Genomic DNA, 22,404 nt, shown 5'->3' with positions numbered 1-22,404 from the left:
TTGCTGGACACCAAACCCCAGTGATTTCTGATGAGTGCTTAAAGTTCACAGGCAGCCTGGCCACACAAGGGCATATTGGCAGCTCATGGCACATCTTTAAAGCTGCCTTTGTGCTGGGAAGTTGTGCACTTTACCTCCTGGCTTCACGATTTGCCATGGGACCTCTTTTCTCTGATGGATAAACAATTCCAGTGGGCTGGAGAGCCCACCACCCCAAGGGGTGTCCCAAGAGGGTGGAGTTTGCTTTATTTTTTTCCTGGCTGTTACTGCCAATCACAGAGAGAAAGAAGGCACTGAGGGACCCATCTGCCAGGCCAGCTTAATGCTGAGGTATGCAGAATGCCCAGTATAAATTTACACATGCTTTCAGCAAGCATGGCATGCAGTCGTGGTATGTCTGTTTGTTAGCTCTGTCCTTGGCTTCTGACCAAAGCCTCTCATAGAAGACCTTGGTCCAGTGTTACTTGGGTTTTTTTAGCTGTCTAGGCAGTCTGACAGGTTAATTATCAAAATAATCAGCTGTTGTGAGTGGGTGGAACCAGGGGTAAATATTCCAGGTGTGAACCTAAATGAGTCTGTGAAGGGAAGGGATGGTAACTGCCAGACCATGGATGATAGAGCTTGTGAAGAAGCAGAAGCAGTGACAAGGACCAAATATACTGGAAGCACATGGTTTGTTTTATTTCTAAACCAAACTGCATCAAGTTAAGCCTTTGCTGGAAATTTAAAGATTTTTGAAAACACAAGTAGCTACATATGTAAATGGACTTTTATATTTTCCTGTATCTCCTGCCTTATATGGAGGGAGTGCTACTGGCGTGCATTTTGGAAGACATGCAGGTGGGATAATAGAATTGTAAGAGTTGCCAGGATTTCCTGTGTCTTTTCTGTTCAGAATTGTAGGTCATGATTAACAGACATATACACAGGGCTACAGTATTGCCTTTGCATTCATGGACTTGAGGTTAGGTGTGACTCCCTGAATGCCATTTGCATGGCTTCTGCCCCTCCACAAATGGACATGGAAATATTTTCTATTCTCTAGGTCAGAGAAAAACAGTTTAAAAGTCCAGAGGTTAGTGTACCCTCTAGCAAAACCCAAGGGAATAGATTTCCTATTGATTTTCTATATCTAAGGAATTTCAAGCAATTCTCTTGGGCAGAAGTGAGAATTTGAAGTGCAAGTCAGAGTCAATAACGGTGGATTATCACTTAAGCTGAATACGAGGTCAAAACCATTGAGACAGACTTTTTCTGAGTCCCCATTCATGGTGCTGCCTGTCTGCTGTGGCTTAAAGGAACTTTGTCCTTGATGGTGCAGATAAGAATCTGTATAGGCATCAAGGTCTGTCCCTTTGTAGTATGTGCCAGCTACTCAGATGGCCTGTATACGTGTTTCTCTACATGGATCGTATTGCAGGGCAAGGATTTACAAGCTGGAATTCTTTTTTCTCTGTCTGTCATGATGAACTTCAGCACAGTACACCTCCCACCACATTTCCTGGGAAGATATGGTGAACCTCTGAATTCATAATCCCACTGATTGCTAAGAGAAATTTAAAATTACATTATATGAAAACAGGATAAAATTATGCAAGAAATATATATCTGCACATTTTGTAATGACAATCCCTACCTAGACTGCAATGTAGAGGAGAATAACACTTCCTACTCTTGCAATCAAAAGAAATAGATTAGAAATCAGTTCCAATCAGAGTGATAAGACCAAATATTTAAAAAATTGGAAAGTGAAGTTTTGTCTAGTTTTACTGCCTAAGCTTTTTAAGTGGAGCAGGTAGAGGGCAGTAGGTGCTAACATTCAGGATCTCTTCTCCATAGCCCCAGTGCTGGGCAAACCACGAGGCTGCTCCTCAGCCCGGATTGTAGGTAATCTGATTTTACATGGAAATAGACTGGGAGAACTCACACAATCTGTTAACAATAGCTCAGCAGCTGGAGCTGTAACAACTCAGAATGCAAAAAGTGAACCTCTTGGTAGGACTTTAAAATCAGCAATGAAAAGAGTGTAGGCATTGACTGGGGATCTCCATGCAGGTGAACTTTGAAGTAGACACTGATTTGTCTAACACAGCTGAGACAATTCATGTCTTGCACAGATTTTGTCTTTTGCTTTTAAAATAAATTAAGTGATAAGCATTATTTGCCATGAAAATGTATCTCTAGAAAAAGTGATTAATTTCCTCCTCTAGAAGGAGAAAAATCATACGTGGATGATGGCATGAACAAAGCTTAATTAAAATATAGTTGTGTTTAATCAATGGAGTATAATTAGAAATAGTGCTTAAGAGTTCATTTTAATGGCTGTTGGGCTATTTGTATTCTTTAAATTAATATCTGCCTTATGAACAAAGATCCAACAGAGCTCACTTTTCAAAAACACTCCTTTGCTTTTCTCTAGTGATTTTTGCCTAATTCCAAGGAAGTAGAACCAGTAAACCAGAAAATTGATAGGTGGTAAAAAGTTCCTGTAATGCCTTCTAAACCCTTTGTGTTTGCAGCCTGTGGCATAACAGAGTGGTCTGGTGTTAGCATCTACCTTAGGATACTGCAGATCAATCTCTTGCTCCCAGTAAACTTTCCAGGGAATTTTGCAAGTCACTGAGATAATTTTGTTTGTTCATTTTTCACTGCACACAGTCTAGTGCTTTTAATATTCAGTGAGTCAGTTCTTCGTGTTTCTTGGAAATTTATCTAAGTACTGGTCAGTCCCCTGTGGTTGGAGGCTCAGCAGGAAGGGTCAACAGCTTGTGCAGGTGGTGCATGTTGTTATTGAAGGTGTCCAGACTGAAGTGTTTTAAACCAGTGCCTTTCTTTTTTGGCTGCCTTGTGTTATATATGCACACAGCAGTAACACTGCCTGAGACCAGAGCTCTGTCTTGCTCAATATCCTAGCAGCAAAGTGAAACCTTCTCACGTTACTTTCTCCAACTCCAGCAGTCTGTGTTTCAGAAACTTCCTGTGCCAGAGGTGGTTTTTGTTTGCTTATCAGCCCCAAAAGGATTTCCCGTCTCTCAGCTTGTTCAGTTGTCCCCTGAATCCATGTAGAGTTTTAGCAGCTGTAGCATCCCCTGGCAAAGAGTTCCTGAGTTTCCTTTTCTCGGTTGCATGGAGAGCTGCTTCCTCATGTTTGTTTTCCACCTGCCATCTGCCTGCTTCATCTGATGCCCCCAGCCTTGTGTTACAATGGGCAGCAGTCAGTTCTGATTCACCCCTTCCATGTCACTCATAATTTTACAGATCCCTATCATATCTCCTCTGGATCATTGCTTTCCCAGGTTTCATAGTTGTTGCTCCTTTTAAGCCAGTTTATACTTTCAGTTCACCCTCTTTTCTTCTTCTTCAACTCTGTACATGAGTGGAAGGATCAGAATTGCAGATAATATTCAAGATGCAAGTGTGTGGATATGCAGAAACACAATAGTTGCCTTTTGGGTTTTCTCTGGTCTTAAATTTGCTTTCTCTACTGGGGAGAAGGAAGATGACATTTATACAGAAGTTTTACCACCCCAAGATCTTGTTCCTAGGTAGCAGTGTGCTCATAACTCAGTTCAGAGTCCACTACTTTTGAGTCTCAATTAAGCTTTCCCGTAAAAGATTTCAAGCATAATTTTGTATAAATTGCGCTTCACATGTCAGTTTATTATGAACCTCATAGAAAGTTCTTTAGCCTCCATCATTTCTGCCTCATATAGTTTAGTATCACCAGTAAACATTGTGTCTTCTCTGTTTGCTCCCTTTCTCAGGTGATTTCAGAACAGCCTGACGACCATCAATATCCTCATCATGAGGCAGCAGGACTCCAGCTTCAGCAAGGGCTGGGCATTGGGAAGCTTAAACCAATCATAAAAGCAAACCCTAAGAACCATTGTTTGTCTGTAGCTTGTATAAAAGGGTATTTTAACCTAAGATTATTTGGGTCTTGAGTGTGTGTAGGTGACTGCATGATGGCGTAAGTTTTCCAGTAAAGAAATAGTAGTCCACACTGGATTTGTTGAACTGGTCTAGTCTCTTCTCAGAGATGAGACTTAAAAATGAAGGCATTTCTTTATAACTCTTTTTTTTTTCTGTCATGTTTTCTCCTGTGATCAATGAACATAGCTTCCATTACTACAGTAAGTTTGTTACTGTGTTTGACCTAAGCTTGGTTCTATACAGCTGTAACCAGCAGTGTTTCTGGTTTTTAATGTGATTCTGGGAGCTAGTTATCTGTAATCTATGAGAGAAAAAGTACTGAAAGTAGGAACATTATTACTGTGCTTGTATGAAGAGAAGAAATATTAAGTTCTGAGGTGTTTGCATCTCTGTTCTTCCAGATTCTGTGACTGCACGTCTAATTAACCAGCCATTTAAAAATACTAAGCACTTCTTTCACCCCCTGCCAGCAGCATCAATATGTAAAATTAATTTCTCTGAAGATTTCCATCTCACATGCTTACAACATTTGGACCTAACCTTTAAATTATACACAATCCACAGTATACAAATTACTTTCATTATAGCAATAGGTCAGTATGTTAGTGATGTCCAAAAGTTACATAAGAGGTGAATGCTCATTTATCACATTTTCTTTTTTAGATTCTGAGGAAGGCAGGAAGTTCAGTCTTCTCAAAACTACTTTTTTACCCTTCACTAAATATTTAAGTAATAGCAATTTATGTGGCTTTAGTCCAAAATAATTTCTAATCTGAAGAGAATTTTTTCCATATTTAATTTGTGTTTCTTTTCACATATGAAAATATGCATTTTCCCCTTAGTCTTGGACATATGTGAAGACCTTGTCCCTGCAATTAGCAGGAAGTCATTGCCAGGTTGGTAAACACATACAATATTGACTGTGTTCTCCTGTCAGAAGAAAAAATAAATGTTTAATCCTGAGTGCTCACTTCATTAGAAATCAGTAATTTACACGTGAATAAAGTCACCGTATTATGGTACTGTGTTGCTTAGTACTTGCTGAAGCTTACTTTGGTCAGTAATTCTCATGCTGATTCATGTCAGGCTTGCAGAATTAATTTTAATGCCTGGAAAAGAATGCAGTTCACTAGAAAAGAATCAACAAGGTGGGCTTTTTCAGTCATAGAAAACCATGTTGAATCACTTGGTGCAAAGGACTCTCTCAGAAATTTTTTTCACCTTTGCAACTGACACATTCATCTTGCCCTCAGTTTGGGGTATCATCAGAGCTACCAGAATTAGTACACACCCATGGTTTGCAAACCAGGACTGAGTAGGCTTGTTTCTTAAATCAGTCTGCCAGTCTGCACAACTGCAATTTCAGCTGTGAATTCTGCCTCTCCTTGCTGTGCCTGGCATGGCACATCCTATGGAAAGATTGTTTTCTGAAGACTGCTGTGTAAGTAGTATTTGTTTGCTGTGTGGTCACGTTCTTCTCATGGGTCTCCACAGAACTGCACCTGCACATTTATGGATGCAAATTGTACCTCAGTACCAGCTTTTGGTATGTACATATGGTCCTTTGCAAGCAGCAGCAGTATATATTTTGTGGGCAGAATTTGCTGGCATGTACAAAACCTGCAGGTGTGGTTTTAAAGCTTATTTTACCCTCTGTACATGAAAAGGATGCACTGTACCTGAGAACATCTACTAAAACTTTGCTCGAGTGATCAAACAGATCCAGTTCAGCATTTATGCTTTTGGTGTTGGGGTGCTTTGCATTTTCTGGGTACTGAAAACCTTACCATATACCACTGTACTGCTGTTGTTTTGAGTCTCTGTTTAATTAAAAAGAATAATTTAACTACATTTTCAGTGACATATGTTGAGTTCAGTTCTCATAAAGATTTCTCCAGCTGAAGTTGTTTCATCACTCCTGCTGCTTTCCACTTTTGAGCGCTGCCAGCATCCTCACGGGTGTAGCAAGGATGGCACACACGGGGAGGCTCAACAGGCATTCCTAAAGTGAGCAAAAGGCTCCCCCCAAGCAGAGCATGGTGCTGCTTGTGAGGCTTGGAGCATCAGGGTGTTTCACCTGCAAGAGAGGAGGTGGCTGCAATTATCCATAGCAAACGCAATATATACTCAGTTTCTACACAGCTGCCCAAAGCTAGGGGTAGGGCAGATAGCAAGCTTGAGCTAAAGGTCTGGCTTTAAAGACACCAAGCATAAAATAATATTTTTTTTGCATAATTTTAAATGAGCTCTCATATAGCAGTGTGAATCTTTTACAGACTGGCCTTCTGAATTAATTTAGGTTTCTGGAGAAGTGTTGTCATGAGATCTTAGTTAAATAACTGCTGACAGTTCTCTCTAACATGAATTTTCCTTTACTTCTACACATAAATTATTGTACAATTTTTCTTTTCCCTAGTCAGCTACTTTGGACTATACAGTTTGAATTTTCTGATCTTCAGAGAACATGACTAACAAGCTTGTATACATGTATATATATATATATCTATGTATATAATTGCACTTTGCTTGTTGAGGATTGCTTGTGCATCATTATCAGCTCTTCTTGTAAGGAGCTCCTTAAAATATCATGCTTTTAATGGAAAAAACAAGAAAAAAACAAAAAAACCCCACACCAAAACCAAACAGCGCTAAGGTTTTGTATGTGTAAAGTCAGATAAATACGTTATTTCGGGCTACAATCTATCTTTGCCTAAGAACATTATTTCTTTATAACAGTAAAAACTGAGGGTCCATAATCTTTTCTTGTCGTGGACAATCTGTGGGAAGAAGTGGTTCTACTATGCTCTAGACAACAAAAATTGACTCAAGTTACATTACTGAATAAGTAGCCTTGTTTGATAATATAATCTCCTTTGGTAATATTTAAGTAATGTAGACATAAATGACAAGCATAAAAACTGCGTATCCTCTCATAATTTGCACTCACATATTGGAAATTGATTACTTAGATTAATTGCTCTTACCAAATTACAAATCCATATGATAACTAAATCTGTGGCAGTAGATGATCTTCCTGCCCTCTTTCTCCTTCCCCAAGTTCTTTTGAGTAGCACAAACCTGCGTCCTTGTGCATCTGGGATTCATATTTTGTTCTCAGTCGTGGATGACCTTTTACAATGGCTTCCAATAGATGCAACTGAAGTCAACCACAAGATTTGGTCGCAAAAGGTCATGTTCCAGTCATACAAAATGTGGATAAATTTGCACTCCCTGCAGCAACTGATTGCTGTAGGTTTTTGGTTTGTATCTAAACCAATTTTAATTCAAAGCCAAGCATTAGAAAAGGTCATGCTCTAGCTTTGTTTCTCTTGGCCTTTCTTCACTTTCTTCACCTAATTTTCATTCACTATAAAATTATTTGGTTTACAGATTTTTTTTTTTTTTTTTTTGCTTTTTCAGTTGTTAAAGTTCTATTTCATAGGGTTCCTATTTCACCTTTTCCTTTTTCCACTCTCTTCTTTACTAGTGGACTAACTACAGATTATTCCTCGTAAATGTGAACAGTGTCTTTCTGTTACTGTCAGGGTCTCACTGGGGAATATTCTACTTCTAACTGGAATGATTTCAGAGAAGTTGTTTGGGGCCATTTGCTAAGAGCATGCCTTAGAGTGTCACATTTAGACCTTAAACAAAGAAACAAGAAAGATTTAAACAAGTAGAGTTTGTTTATGTACGCATAGCTCAGAATGAGTAGTAAATTAAAAGAATATTTGCCCTCATCACCACTGGTCACTTCCTGGCCTTATGTTGTACAAACAATTCATCTTCTTTTTATTTCTGAAATACAGAAACTGTACACTGAGCCTTCCCATGGTGTCTTTGCCGTGGGACTCTACTTTGTAATTAGTGCCAAGAATCTGAATTTTTCCATCTCTGTTTGGGCTTGCAGTGTCCTTTACTTGCTCACACTGCTGCTTCTGATTCACACTGGAGAAGCTTTGTAGCTTAGCTGCTTGTGGTGCAGTTGTCCTAGCAGGTGAGTCAGAATAAGTCTCTCTGGGCTTGTGTGCTGCTTCCCATTGGTACTGGTACATTCAGATGCCATTTCCAGGGTGTTCTAATTAAGATTATATGGGTATAGATGGCTCCAGAAGCGGAGATCAATTTATATTTGCTACCAAAACCAATGAAAAACCAATAGCTGACCATGATGATGATCAGGAGGATGATGACTCTGCCTAGAGGTGGTTAATTGGACTGCAAATTTCAACTGCACTCGTATTCCTCATCTAGAGAGGAACAATCATGTTCTTAATATGAACAGAACCCCAGCAGCAACCGAAACCAAAGCCAGATTACTGCAATGTTTCAGTCCACTGTGAGCCAATGCAAAGGTTCAGCTGCCTAAGACCATAGCCTGGTATGTTAAAGAGAGAGCTGTATACCCACAGCTTTATTTCTGTGTGGGGTCTGAGCATGTGGATTAAAGCTCCAGCTTCTCTCCATGGTCTTTTCTATCATGACAGCTCTTACTGTGATGTTCTTAGAATAAAAAACCCAGACAGTTTTCCTTTGTTGGAAAAAAATCAGTCAACCATCCAAGGCCATGTGGTTGGAACTCTGAACAATCTGGTCAAGTGAGAGGTATCCCTGCCCATGGCAGCAGGGTTAGAACTAGAACATCTTTAATGGCACTTCCAGCCCAACCATTGTATGATTTTATGATTTCTCCCAGAATGATGTGCTAAGAACCCTGATACAGGAAACTGAAACAGGTGGGTAGAAACAACTTCCTTTGTGCCAAAGCCTGGAAACCTATTTTTTTTTAATACAACTGCATAAGCAATTGAGCTTGACAAAAGCACGTCAAAAAGGTATTTTAACAGATTGTGTGACCTACCCTGCAGATGATCATAATATAAAGCAGTGTAAAGCACCATACATAACTAGCAACATGAAAGGGGAGACTTTGTGGTTTGTATAGTTCTGATGAAAAGGCAGTGGCCCTTGCAGTGTGGGAACTGAGAATTTTTACCATTGGATTTGGATCACATTGTGATAGGATTTGAAAAAATGCACCTACTAAGACATAATTAACTGAGCTTTGCTTGTCTATTACAGATGAATAGGGACGTGTGATTTGCTCCATTCAGTTCCTTAAGAGTGCAGGAATGTGAAAAAAGTAGTGAAACAGTTGGATAAAAGGAAAAAAAACTTTTCAAAGCGGTTGCACAGTGAGCTGTAAAACAAAATTGAAACAAACTACTCTTGTTGTTAGACACAGGATGAATGCCAAATAGGCATTGAAAATATGTGCCATGTTCAGCTGGAAACCATCCAAATCATGATATTAATATTGTGTTGATGTTACAACCAAATACACTGTCTGGCACTTTTCCATTATCTCAAATCTTCCATCCTTAAAGGAAAAATATGACAAATTTTTGCTTTCCCTTTTCCCAGTTATAGAAAGCACAGCCTTCTAGAAGAAAACTGGCAAACAAGGCTGCTTTCTAATTCCATTAGTGGGCATCCTGGCAATTCTGTCTCATTTGAAAAATTTTATCACTGCTGATGAGGTAGAGAGCAGGTAAAATTTCAAATTTTTAATTAATTTATGTTGTAACGTCTCCTTGCCCCAAGTACAGTTACACAATGTTAGTCAATGCAGGATTTGGTCCAGGAATGGATTTGAGTTATACCCTCACCTCCTTTTTACGCTCAACAGAATTAATGAATGAGAGCCCTCAGTCTTATTAAGACTAATGTTCCTTTGTCAGTCCAATTTTTTTTTTTTTCCTTTGGGGTTCCTTCTTGTTATGACTTCGTTAGGTGGAAACTGAATGGTCTATGTTAATCAGCACAAGACATTTGGCTACTCAAGCTTTCGTAAATGTTTAGTTTCCCAGGGTCCTTTGAACCTCCCAGGGAACAGTTCTGCATCCTTATTAGAGACTGACAATTAAAGGTCTGTTTTCATATCAAAAGTAATCACAAAAAATTAGCCAGGGAGACCTTGGAATGCTGTGAGAGTTTCAGTGTTTTGAGATGGCCAACTTGCCTTCATTTGCTTCAATCAGTATCAACTTGGGTTTCTTTTTATGTTTCCTTCTACCAGAGCAACTTATGAGTTGGCATTGTGACAACTGAGAAGGATTATGCAATACCATGAAGATGTGATTAATATATTTTAGGCCACTGTAATCATATTCAGTTGCATAATTATCACAGAGGTGCAGCAGTGAACTAAACTGGGTTTTGAAGGCGATTGTATAAATGAGCACTTTCAGTTTATTGAATTCCTCGTTAGAAGGAGGAGGAAATGATGACCAGACCTGCAAGAGCTGTGTTGCTTCAGAGATTCTGCTGATAATACATAGGAAGTGTATGGTTCTGCCCTAAATATTTTAATCTTTGTGTGCCAAGTTACAGGCTTTCACAGAAGATCATCTGTTAGTGTCACACCTTGTCTGTTAAAAACCTGAAAAACAAATCTGAGTGTTGCTTCCCCAGGCTCTTGTGCCTCGGGTATTTGCTAAAGAAGTTTATGAAAAATGAGTGCTTTGATTATTTACGCTTCTCAGAATGTGTGCTGGTAGATCAGGACTGCAGTAATCAAAGTGGGGTGGGTCACAACTTAATAGGTTGAATATGTGTTTAAGTCTAGAAACATGAACTAAAAGATGAAGTTTATAGGGTTCATTTCACAAACTGGAAAAACAGAAGTAACTTGGTATTAGAGCATCGAATTCCCTCTTGACTAATGATTTTTTTATAAGTACCATTCCCACTTGAAGTTAAGTAAATATGGCTGTTCCACATTATGCATAGGCAGTTTCAGAGCAAGGCTGAGGGTCCCCTTTGTCCCCTGAGATCTCCGCGCTACTCTTAGTCTTTCTGGAAACCGTCAGATACATTGGAACTGAGAAGCAGACTCAGCATTTCTGTTCATCCCCTGCCTTTCTGCCATGCCACAAATATTAGTAGAATTATTTGAAGGCTTAAGGAAACTTTTTATTCCAAAGCTTTTATTTTGACATTGATGATGAAAGTATATAAAAACTTTAAGTATATAAATTTGGATTTTGGAAGAAAAAAAAATCCTTTGTTGCTAGGTTGCTATGTCTTATAGCAGTCACGTCACATAAAAATTGGCAGATCTATATACTTAAGGGATTTTTCTCTCTAATTAAATACAGTAGTCATTTCTTGCCTTTTGAAATGAAACCTTTGTTTTTTTCATCTACATACTTATAGAACAAACATGCTGTCAAAATCCTTAATGTATCCAACTATTTGAACATAAAAAACAGCATCAAGCTGTTATTTGTTCTGTTGGAGTGTACTCATATTTCCAATCTGAATCTTTTGTACCTGGTGATCTTAATTATATTTGAGCTGGAAGTAGTTTAACATTAAAGGGAATTACAGCAGATTAATCTGTAAACCTGCACAAATATCACATTCCTTTGTATGGAGGTAAGCAGGGCATAGAGTGCATAATTATGTGTTGTTCTCTGTGTAGGCTGTGTGCATAAGGCTGAGGAGTTGGTGTTGCCATTCCTCGTGACAGCAGCAGTTATGGCACACTCTCATGTCTTGCAGCTGTCAGTTACATTAGAAAACATACATTATTCCTCTCAGTAAGGTAATCTTTTAATCATGGACAAGCAACAAAAAAAAAAAAAAAAAACAAAATTGAAAAAACCACCTTGCCCTGGAAACATGAATTAGTATACTAATTAGTGTATGAACATACAGAGAAATCTTTTAAACAATGTTTGTTGTAATTTTTTTTTTCCAAAGTGATATAGCTCGAGGTCAACCCAAGAAGGCCATTTATCTCAACCAGTCAACCACCCATTACACTTTTTGCAGCTAGAGAGACAAAAGAAAATCACTAAAAATTAGTTGGGAGTGGTATGTTTCTCAGTCCTGATGCAAAAACACCACTGGAATCCTGTTGCAGCAGTCTGGCCTCAGCTAGCACGGTAGGAAAGCACGGTGTCAGCAAACAAGAATGATAGTTCATACTGGTAAATATAACTTTTAAATCACAAAGTATCAGTTATTTGTCTGTGATTAAGGCATTTGGACTTGCTTGTGATTTTAAGGCTGCTCAGGTGGCACTATTGAGCCCATTTAGGAACAGTTTGCAAGATGACAGGTAGAAAAATGAAGTTGCAGAAAAAATATAGAAGAGCAAGCTGCTCACAAGCAGTCTGAGTTGCAGGAGGTGAGCTCTGAGACTGCACTGGCTACCTACTGGGCAGCTTCTAAGTAAATTTTCAGATGGCAGTAATTTTCCCAGTTAGTTTGATGTTGTTGCATAGGCTGCTGCCTCATTGCAGCAGCTTGGGAAAAACTGTAAAAAAATTTTAAGTTTAGCATGTGTGTATTTACCAGAAATGAAACTTCTTGCAAGTGTCACGTATTACCTGCATTTCATGAGATTGATGCAGGTGTTGGCGTTTTTTGAATCCTGCTGGTGAATGTTGATGGTCACCACAAATGATCACAAGGCACCGACACGGGAACATCCTCCTCAAAACTGAGAGTGCCAAAAATAAAACAGATTAGCAACTAGTTGTTATAAGATAATTCTGGGAATGAAAAAAAAAAAAAAAAAAAAAATGCAAACAAAAAACCCCCCAAAGTGGGACAAACAAAATTCTGCCCACTTTTGAAACTGAACCCCTTTTCAGCAGTGTAGGTGTCATGTTTTTTCACTGCTTTTTGTGATGTTTCTTCTAAAACAATAGTACTGTACACACCAGGACTTTTCAGGTTTCCCCATGTAATGGTGCCAATATATTTCCACCCTAATTTGCAGCGTGTCTGTTATTACAGACCTTGGTCCCTTCTGAGCACAAGTGCTGACTCTGCCAAATGCACACAGTTGTTCTGTGATGAGGACAAGGATCATCTAGCAAATAAATGGAGAACTCAGTATTCAATTTAGTGGTGACCTTGAATTTGATCTCTCTTCTATCCTTAACAGCCCAGTCAATCTCTGTCCTGTTTAACCATGCCACCATTGCTGTCGTATCATACAGCCACTTCTGCAGCTACCTTTGCCTTGATACTGTACATTTAAATCATGAAAAGAAAGAAGAGAGAACAAGGAAAGAATTAACCATAAATTCTTCTTCACCTTTATCTTAGTAGTGTCAGGAATGGCTGCACAGGTCTTTCCCAGTCTTTCTGGTTTTTTTATATTTGTCTGAGGTAGAGACCACAAGTTTGATTGATAATGCAGTTTGCATCTTGAGGGATCACTGGAAATACAATGGCATGAAAGGCTACTCTGGCAGAGTACACTTTTCCCTCAGGGCTGACTTTAGAAACTCATTGATGTCACTTCCTTCCTCAGTCAGCAAGTGAATTTTCACTAATTCTCAAGACCAGCTGTCCATGCTGTCAACAGAAAGTTATTAAAATTCCTTTAAAGTGAATCAAAATAGCCTAAAAACAAATGTACTGGGAAACAGGAAAGCATCAGTATTCAAAGTCCACAAACCTTTGAGCAAAATAGTGTTGATCTAACCAGAGATTTCAAACACTCTGCTTTCCTAGCAACTTGTATATCATTAGAGAATGCTAAAAACACATACTCCTTTAATCTTCTATTACCAACAATCTATTTGGCTAAAATATTTGTTTCAAGAATAAATCTTATTTCTCCTAAAGATCAACTCAGGGATGAGCAAGGGAATACATTTTAAGAAGTCTCCCTTAAACAATAGTTCTGTGGAGTTTTTTAAAAGCACAATTTTTATATTTAGTAAATAAAAACACAACACAAGCATGCAGGAAGTCATTATCATAGGAGACAATCTTATAGCCTAAAGTAATTATCTTCATCTGAATAATCTATGATGCTTTCATTGAAAAGAGGAGTAGTCTCAGGGATGAGAGGGGAAGATAATTAAGTAGAATCTTTATTCTGTATTTTAACACTTTATATAATTTTACTTCATTTTAAAAATTCTGTTTGTGTCACACTTATCAATATGGAAAATTTTGGTTGAAATGGAGTATCCTTCCCAGGGTTGGAGATGGCAGCCACCCAAGCTAGGCAGGCTCCTGTGACAGTTAATAGTGATACTGACAGGTTGTAAGTCCTGTCCTATCACTATTATTTTTAAAAACCGTCTGGGTGCACGTAGCCTAGCTGGATGGGCAAGTGTGAAATTCCTGACTTTCCCCAATATGTGTGGACAGTCTCCAGTAGCAAACTGATACCAGCTGCCCTTTTGACAACCAGTGCATGGGAGCAGTAAATGAGCAAATTACTGCCCCTTTTGGCTGGAAAGCAACAAACAGGTTTGAGGTGTCCTTGCTGCTCAAGTCCAAGGCAAGTTGTGTAGAAAAGCAGTGCTCAGTCTAGGTTTTGATTTTATCTCCAGGAGCACAGTGAAGAACGCTGCAGAAGAAGGCCAGAATAAGGAAACAAGACCATAATTCAACTTGCCACTTTGTGGATAATATCAGGATAGAATTTCTCCCTGGGCCAGCTGGTGCTGAGCCTCAGTCTTGACACAGGCATTTCATTTTATTTTAAGGTAATGGCAGAAGTTGCTTTTCTCCTCCAGTGGTCAAATCCTGAGCTAGATGCTACCAGCATCCAGGTCACGTAGTACATCTTGCAATATTGAGAGGCTTCATATTACATATTAGAATTTTTTTTTCTCCCTTTTGAATGTTTAAATTTCTTGTGGGGTTTCAGGTTAGCAAGATTGACTACTTATCTTAATGTTCTTGCTATCACACTTTTTTTTATAACAGAGGCTTGTGTTTCTTTTATTTTAGGTGTATTTCCATTTCAAAAGATCAAGTAATTTCTACATGTTAAACTCTGTTTCCTAATTATAGATTTTGATTATTTTTTTACTAATTTACTGTTTGTTGCTCTGCAAGTCCCCTATTGTATTGATCAGAATATATGCAAACTAATTATTTTCTTTCTCTTTCAGAGTCTGGAAAAAAACTGCAACAAGAAACAATTAATCAGGTATTTGGAAACTTTCATACTTTTTGTCAACATAATTTTTTCAGGCAGAAGAAAGGAGAATTTCACAAGATACACTAATATTAACAATACAGATGTGCTAAGGAGCAGACAACTGACTGGCTCTGCAGATGTGTTGAATTCACAAATGTAGCCATCATTTTGATCTTTGAGATTTGCCATTTGAGCAATTTAGTTCATCTACTTCCCAGCATGTTGGTGCTGAGGACAAAGCCCAGAGGTAATTTGTTCATTGGTATTACATTTTGTAGCACAACATTATGCTTTTCTTTCCGTTCTGTTTGCTAGTATTCCTTTTAAAAGTCAGAAAGCTATTGACACAAATACCTGAACAGCAGTGTATTTCAGTGTTTCTTAGGTTATTTCTGCCATGAATTTTCATTGAGGCTGCACTAAACTGTGACATTGCTTGCAGAGGCATTTTCCGCCTTGTCTTTATTACTGTATCAAGAGTAATTACTTGGAAAAAAACCTTTATTGTAATTTGTCATTTCAGCATCAGGAAAAGCATATAGGAACTAAACTGAAAAAATTTCTAACCAGAAAGACAGGAGGAAACACAGAGTTTGCTTTCCTCAATTACATGCCCTTGTGGATCAAAGGGACCTGACTCTACAGAAGCAGTGTTCTTGCTTATCATTCTTTGGTTTCTTGTCCTCTTGCTGAATACTGTTATCCAGATGGCATATAAATGGGCATCTGGATTGTTTGTGAGATTTATTTTGAAATGCCACTTAAAAAGCAGTCATTAAAATATTTGCAGTCCAGCAATTACCCTCCCTTAAGCCATCTTCCTTCTAAGCTATACATCAAGGCATTGGTATAATTACACCACAGTTATCTGTGAACTGATCACCAAGATGAAGGACTAACCTGACAGGGGACTGACCACCTAAAGAAACTTGGTTTGGGTCCAACAGCAAGTCCCCTGCCACGGTTGAGCATGGCACAGCTGTCACTGTGTCACTTTCAGTGGTCTGAGCTGGCACCACTCTTCACCAGGTAAACCCTTGCAAGTCTGGACTCTTGTGGGAAGCCTGGTCCTGTGGCACAATGTAATATTCAGAGTTTTTACAACATACTCTTTATTGGGAAACTGATGGATAGATATTTAGTTCAGAATATGGCATTGCATAAGCACTGCATAAGAAATCTTTCACTTTTTAAGATATATTTTGGATTTTACTGGGAGTTCTGTGCTTTGACTGAGAGTTTATATCCTAGAACAAGTCTAATTAACTTTTATAACGGCATTTTGAAATTAGCCTGAAATGTCTTGCAAAACCACTTTTGGGAGTCTTTGTTGGCCAGAAGGGGGGGCACTTGTATTTTTAAAGCACAACTTGAGGCAACATTGGCCATGTGTGAATGGTTGATTGGAGACCTAATTCTGCACATTTTCTGTCTGACAAAATCTGCTCTGTGCATGCCATTGCCCTTTTCTGAGGAAGAATGTACTGTTACAAAAAAAAGGAATTGCCACATTTTGAAAGGTTGACTCATGTGCTGTACTTTGTGTGTTCAGTCTTGGTCTCTTCCTGCATGCCTTCTTGAATGGTTCACCTGCTCTGTCTCTCTGCAGTTAACCTAAGAATATCTAATTTTGTAAGAATATTGCGTTGTCTTGATAAGCTGAATCTATCTAAATAAAGCTGTAAAAAGTTGATTTGTAGACATTCCCATTTAAATGGATGCTACTTAAGCTGGTGATGTCCCATTCCATAGGAATTTTCTTTGGATATCCAAGAACTGGAAGAGTGTTTCAGAACAGAAATCAATTTCATATTCAAGTCTATCATTTACGACACAATTACAGAAGCACTTCATATATGATTTGTACTTTTATTGCTTCAACAAAAATATTTAAACCGGTATTGATCCCGATGGAATATCTGATGTGTAAGGATTCTTTTTATTTTCAATACTGAACTTAAAATTTTATATGGAGGGTAAGATCCTTTCGTCCCTTTTAAGCTCAGCTCAGCAACAGTATGTTAAACTGGCTGCCAGAAACTTAAGTGAGGGAGAAGCTCTCTGCAGAAGATGGATGATGTTACAAGTTGACAGGAACAGGAGTGCAAAGGAAATATCTTGTTGAGAGGTCAGTGAAAGAGAGGGGATGGAGAAATGATAAAGCTGCTGTTCCAGTGATCTCCTGCTGGGTAAACCCCTCACTGTGTGCATCTGGGATCTCTCTAATCTTGAAGACCATTGTGGTTTCTGTGTGGTTCTTGGCTCTTCTAAAGCCTAAGCAAAGTTTAGTGAAACATGACATAGACAAAACACTAAGGGAGTATCTGCTTCCAGAAACCTTTCACTGCAGTTATCATCTTCACTAGCTTTTGTTCCCTTTGATTATAAGGCATTTGCTGGTTTTCCTCAAACATCATTTTTGTCATTTATGTATATAAATATGTATGGTCATTTGACAGCAGTGGTCACCTACCACCAGCAGTCAACCAGATGTAGCATACACTCTGCTTTTCAATACCTGTCTTTAGCTACCATTGCAACTTCAAGGGTAAATCCTGCCACCAATGTACAGCCTGTTTACTGTAGCATCTTAACGACCGCTGAGGAAAATGCAAGGAAACAAGAAAAAACCTTGTGTTTCTATGTAACTGTCTTGAGAAAACAACACATTGCAGACCACCAATCAAAATGTGTCTGGGGAAATCCTTTATGTTTCATCCTTACCACTCATATTTTATCGTGTTGTGGTCTTAATGTACTCTCCTACATACAGTTCTGTCCAGTGCCTCTGAATCTGTGAAGGACTGAGATGAATATGTATAATTGCATTTGGAAGTTGAAGTTGCTTGCAGAGTCAGACTTTTGGGTTAAAATCCCAGCTGTGTTTGAGCTCAGACTTGAGGCTGTCCCTTCTGCAGTGAAGCTCCAGGTCAAGCTGGAAGACCAGTGAGAATGCTCCACAATATCTGTCACAGTTTTGTCACGGAGGAGTTTTTTGTCAAGGCAGATTCCCTTGGAGTGGCACATCCATCCCTCAGTCTTTCAAGTGCTCTGTCAGGGAGCATTTTCTTTTCTGCACATGGGGTTGTGAAGCAGGAACACAGGATAATGATGAGACAATGTACAGTAATTTCACGAATACAAGCCGCACCAATTTGACCAAAATTTTGGTGGAAACCCGCAAGTGCGGCCAATATTCCGGGGTGGCTAATACATTAACAAAATTCTAAAAGCTGCCAACACGGAAGTGAGAGCCCACGGCAGCCCCAAGCCAAGCTGGAGCCCGGCCGGCCCCGGCAGAGGTGGGAAAGCCTGGCAGAGGCAGGGCCAGCAGTGTGGGGGGCGGGCGGCAGAGCCTGAGCCAGCAGGGCGGGGCAGGGGGGCGGCAGAGCCCGGGCCAGCAGGGCGGGGGAGCCCGGGAGAACTGGGGCTAGCAGTGCAGGGGAGCATGGCAGAAGCAGGAAGGCCGGCGGGTGGGGCTGCCTGGCAGCGGGGGAAGCCCAGCAGAATCGGGGCCAGCAGCGTGGGGGAGCCCGGCGGTGCGGGGGCCCGCAGTGCCGGTCAGGGCGAGGAAACGCGGCGGCGGTGCAGACGGGAGGGGGCGGCCGGCGAGCCTGGTGGCGGCGGCGGCAGCCCTGCTGGCGGGGCGAGCGAACGCGGCGCGGCGCGAGCAAACGCGGTGCGAGCGAAAACGGCGCGGCGCGAGTGAACGCGGCGCGAGCGAACGCGGCGCGAGCGAAAGCGGCGCGAGCGAAAGCGGCGCGGGGCGAGCGCGGCGCGGGGCGAGCGAGGCGCGGCGCGAGCGAAAGCGGCGTGAGCGAACGCGGTGCGGGGCGAACGCGGCGCGGGGCGAGCGAGCGCGGCGCGGGGTGAGCGGCGAGCCCGGCGGCGGTGGCAGCCCGCCGGCCGGGCGAGCGAACGCGGCAGCGGGGCGGTGCTGACGGGAGAGGGGGGCCAGCGAGCCCGGCGGCGGCGGCAGCACCACCCGGCCAGTCCCGCCGAGCCGTGGCGCTGAGCTGGGCCACCCGGCCCCGTCGGCAACCATGAGCGGGCCGAGCCTGCCTGGCCCCGCCCCGAGCCAGTAAAGCCCGCTATGCCGCGATCCTGTTACTAATTGGCCAATTTGTGAAAGCTGCGCACGGATTCTCGCGACGAACGAAAGTGCGGCTAATATTCGGGGTGCGGCTTATCTATTGACAAAGACAGCAACATTGTCGAGGCAGCGGGGGTGCGGCTTATAATCCGTGCGGCTTGTATTTGTGAAACTACTGTACTTGCTAGAGCTGGGGTTAGACCATGGGTAACTGCAGCTCTGACACACTGTCAGTATGTGTACACCTTGTGCCAAAGAAAAGAAGTCAAAGTCAACTCAAACCTTTGTTAAATGACAATATAAGTCTGTTGCACAGACCATGATGAAGAATAGCTTATGACCTGAAGGTTGCTGCAGGCACATATAAATCTTCACAGTTCAGACCAAACTCCTTGGTTGCCCTTGTGCACTACTGTAGCTTACTCCAGTACTCTCCTCTATCTCCTTCATCGTCTCATGTGACCTAGCTAAAAAAAACTTCAGTCCATTTATGCCAGCTTCCATGTCCTGCCACTTTGAGGTTATCTGATAGGTATGGCCCTTGCTTCTGTTTTCCCAGTTTGAGGTCATATTCCTCAGTGTTACATACTTTATCCCCCAAAAATAAAGAGTTTGAAAATCTATGAGAGAACTAATGCATTTAGTCCACTGAACAAACTGAACAATTGTTTCATCCTCATGTGCTTTATAGAATCACCAAATGGTTGAGGTTGAAACACATCTCTGGAGATCATCTTGTCTATCCCTTTACTCATAGAGCAGGTTGTCCAGGATCACATCTGGCTGGATTTTGAGTACCTTCAAGTATTGTTGTTCCTCTATTCCTGGACATTCCTGGATGCCTGTGCTTGATATCCATGGAGTAGAAATGTATTTTGTTATATTTATATGGCATTCCTTATGTTTCACTTAGTGCCCACTTCCTCCTGTCCTATCACTGGACACATCTAAGAGGAGTCTGGCACCATCATTTTCACTCCCCCACTTCTTCCCTCCCAGGTTATATATATATTGATAAGATCTCTCCAAGCATTCTCTTCTCCAAGCTAAACAGCACCAACTCTCTTGGCCACTGCTTGTATGCCACATGCTTCTAATCTTTAAATACCTTGCTCCTTCACTGAACTCACTCCAGCATGTCTACCTCCATGTCCATTTGTACACTGGAGGCATCACAGTACACCCATGTCACCTGCATTGGGAAGTCCAGAACTGGACACAGCAGTGTGTCTGTGTCTCACCAGGGCTGTAAAAATGTGAAGGATCACCTCTCCTGATCTGCTGGAATTGCACTGCCTAATGCATCCCAGGATGCTGTTGGCCTTTTTTGCTTTGAGAGCACATTGCTGGCTCACAGTCAGGTTGTTCTCTAGTACCCTCAGGTCCATTCCTACAAAGCTGCTTTCCCACTCTGCAGCCCCCAGCCTGTGCTGGTTCCTGGGGTTGTTCTTCCCCAGCTGCAGGACTTTGCATTCCATTCTGTCAAATCCCATGAAGTCCCTGTTTAGCCATTTCTCAAGTCTGTTGAGGTCCTTGTGAATGGCAGCACAACCCTCTGGTGTATCAGCCACTCCTCCCAATTTTGTATTGCCTGCGGGCTTGGTTAGGATACATTCTGTCTCATTATCCAGGTCAGTAATAAAGACACGAGACACTTTTGGACCCACCATCAACCTTGGGGCAGTAGTGAATGGCCTCCAGCTGCATTTTGTGCAGAACTGTTTAAGTTGTCAGTCCAACTCACTAAGCACTTACCTAACTTGTTCTTCGTGAAGATGTTATGGGAGTGCCAAAAGCCTTAGTAAATTTGAGATAAAAAGATCCAGTACTCTCCCCTCACCACTGATCCAGTCATCTCCTTGTACAGGGCTATTAGACGGGTCAGACTCAATTTCCCCTCCATAAATCCATGCAACATGAGATTTAGCTGGAGGACAATCACCAATGGAGTACTCATGGGTCACAGCTGAATAAATACCATTTAACTTCTTCATTACATACAAAGATGATGGGATGGAGTGTACCCTGAAGTTGTCACAGGATGTAAAACTGGGCTGAGGAATTGCTGATACAACAGAGGGTTGTGCTCTCATTCAGAGGGACTTCAACAGGGTGGAGAAATGGACCAACAGTAACCTCATGAAGTTCATCAAGGTGAACTGGCTGCTCTGTCATGCTCCCAGGTGATGAAGTGAAGGTGATCAACCTGCAATTTCCTTGCTATCCAACCTTAAAGATAAGAGTGATGTTTTCTTTCTTCCAGTCCTCAGGAAACCTTCCCCAGTCACCATGATTTTTCAAAGATAAGCAAGGATAGGCTCACAGTGACATCCTCCAGCTCCTTCAACACTCATGGGTGCATTCCATAAGCTCCTTTTTTCTGTTCTGTAAGGACTTGTTTCTGTCTAGTTTGTTTAAATATTCTCTAAGCTGATCCTTTTCCACCAAGGGAAATTTTCCTTGTTTCAGTCTTGAAGTGTGGCCTCACCAGTGCTGAGAACAGAGGGACAAACCTTTTCCTAGTCCTGTTGGCTGTATGATTTTTGATACAAACCAAGATTCCATTGACCTTCTTGGCTACATGAGCATACACAGTGGCTGAGAGCCAGCTGCTGTTAGCCAACACCCCCAAGTCCTTTTTCACTGGACAGCTTTCCAGTCACTCCTCTTTTCCCTGATCCACTGGGTGGGTCAGCTGGTCATGTCCTGTAGGTTCTCACTTGTTTACTTGAGGCAGACAGCTCTGAGCCCAGCCTGGTTGAATATGAGACCCTTCGTACTCCCACTGCATGTTTTGTTTATCAGTAAGCAGAAATTGCATTTTTTAAAAATAATTTTTATTTTTTTATCTGATATATTATCAGATAAAAATCAGTTGGGAAAAAAATGTTTAGTTTTTCCCAACACAAAGCATTTTAATTCTTCCAAGCTGATAAGGGCTGCTTCTGATAACATTCTCTGCCCCCTCTGAGTTCAAATAACATAACAGTCCTTCACTGATTAGTGCTTAATATATAGGACCAAGATGGTGACTCTCAGAAAAAAATGCAGGAGGAACTACTATTTAAATAAGTACAGAAGGCACTTTTATGTGAGAAACTTTTCAGTCTCTTGTGGAGGAAACTGTTTATCGGGCTATATTGGCAGGAACATAAGTGCAGTGTCTGAAGAGAAAAATATCTTTAATTTTATGAAGAATTATTATTTTTGTGAAAAAAAAAAACAAAAACCCAAGCATTAGAATCTGCAACAGATTGAATGCTTAACAAAAGTACTGAAAGACATGGTGTGAGGTTTGAGCAATAAAGGGCAGCATGGACTGGGAAGTTGTGCTGCAATCCCAGTTACCAGATTTCTGTGTCTTTCTCTGTAAAATGGCAAGGTTTTTCTACCAGTGTTAATCAGAAAGTAG

At 40.9% G+C, this 22,404-nt stretch overlaps 1 protein-coding gene across 1 annotated transcript in view; it reads left to right on the top strand.

Annotated features, from left to right (window-relative positions):
- Positions 1–22,404, top strand: part of CHST9 (carbohydrate sulfotransferase 9) — an 87,113-nt gene that overhangs the window by 55,252 nt on the left and 9,457 nt on the right. Inside the window, exon 4 of the mRNA XM_033070507.1 lies at positions 14,871–14,908. Coding sequence (XP_032926398.1) covers positions 14,871–14,908 — 38 coding nt within the window. The remainder of the gene's footprint in view (positions 1–14,870; positions 14,909–22,404) is intronic.

This window comes from Catharus ustulatus, chromosome 1 (genome assembly GCF_009819885.2).
Source record: "Catharus ustulatus isolate bCatUst1 chromosome 1, bCatUst1.pri.v2, whole genome shotgun sequence".
Lineage (NCBI taxonomy): Eukaryota > Metazoa > Chordata > Aves > Passeriformes > Turdidae > Catharus > Catharus ustulatus.
Note: the sequence above shows the minus strand (reverse complement) of the source record. Positions and strands in the feature narration are given on the sequence as shown.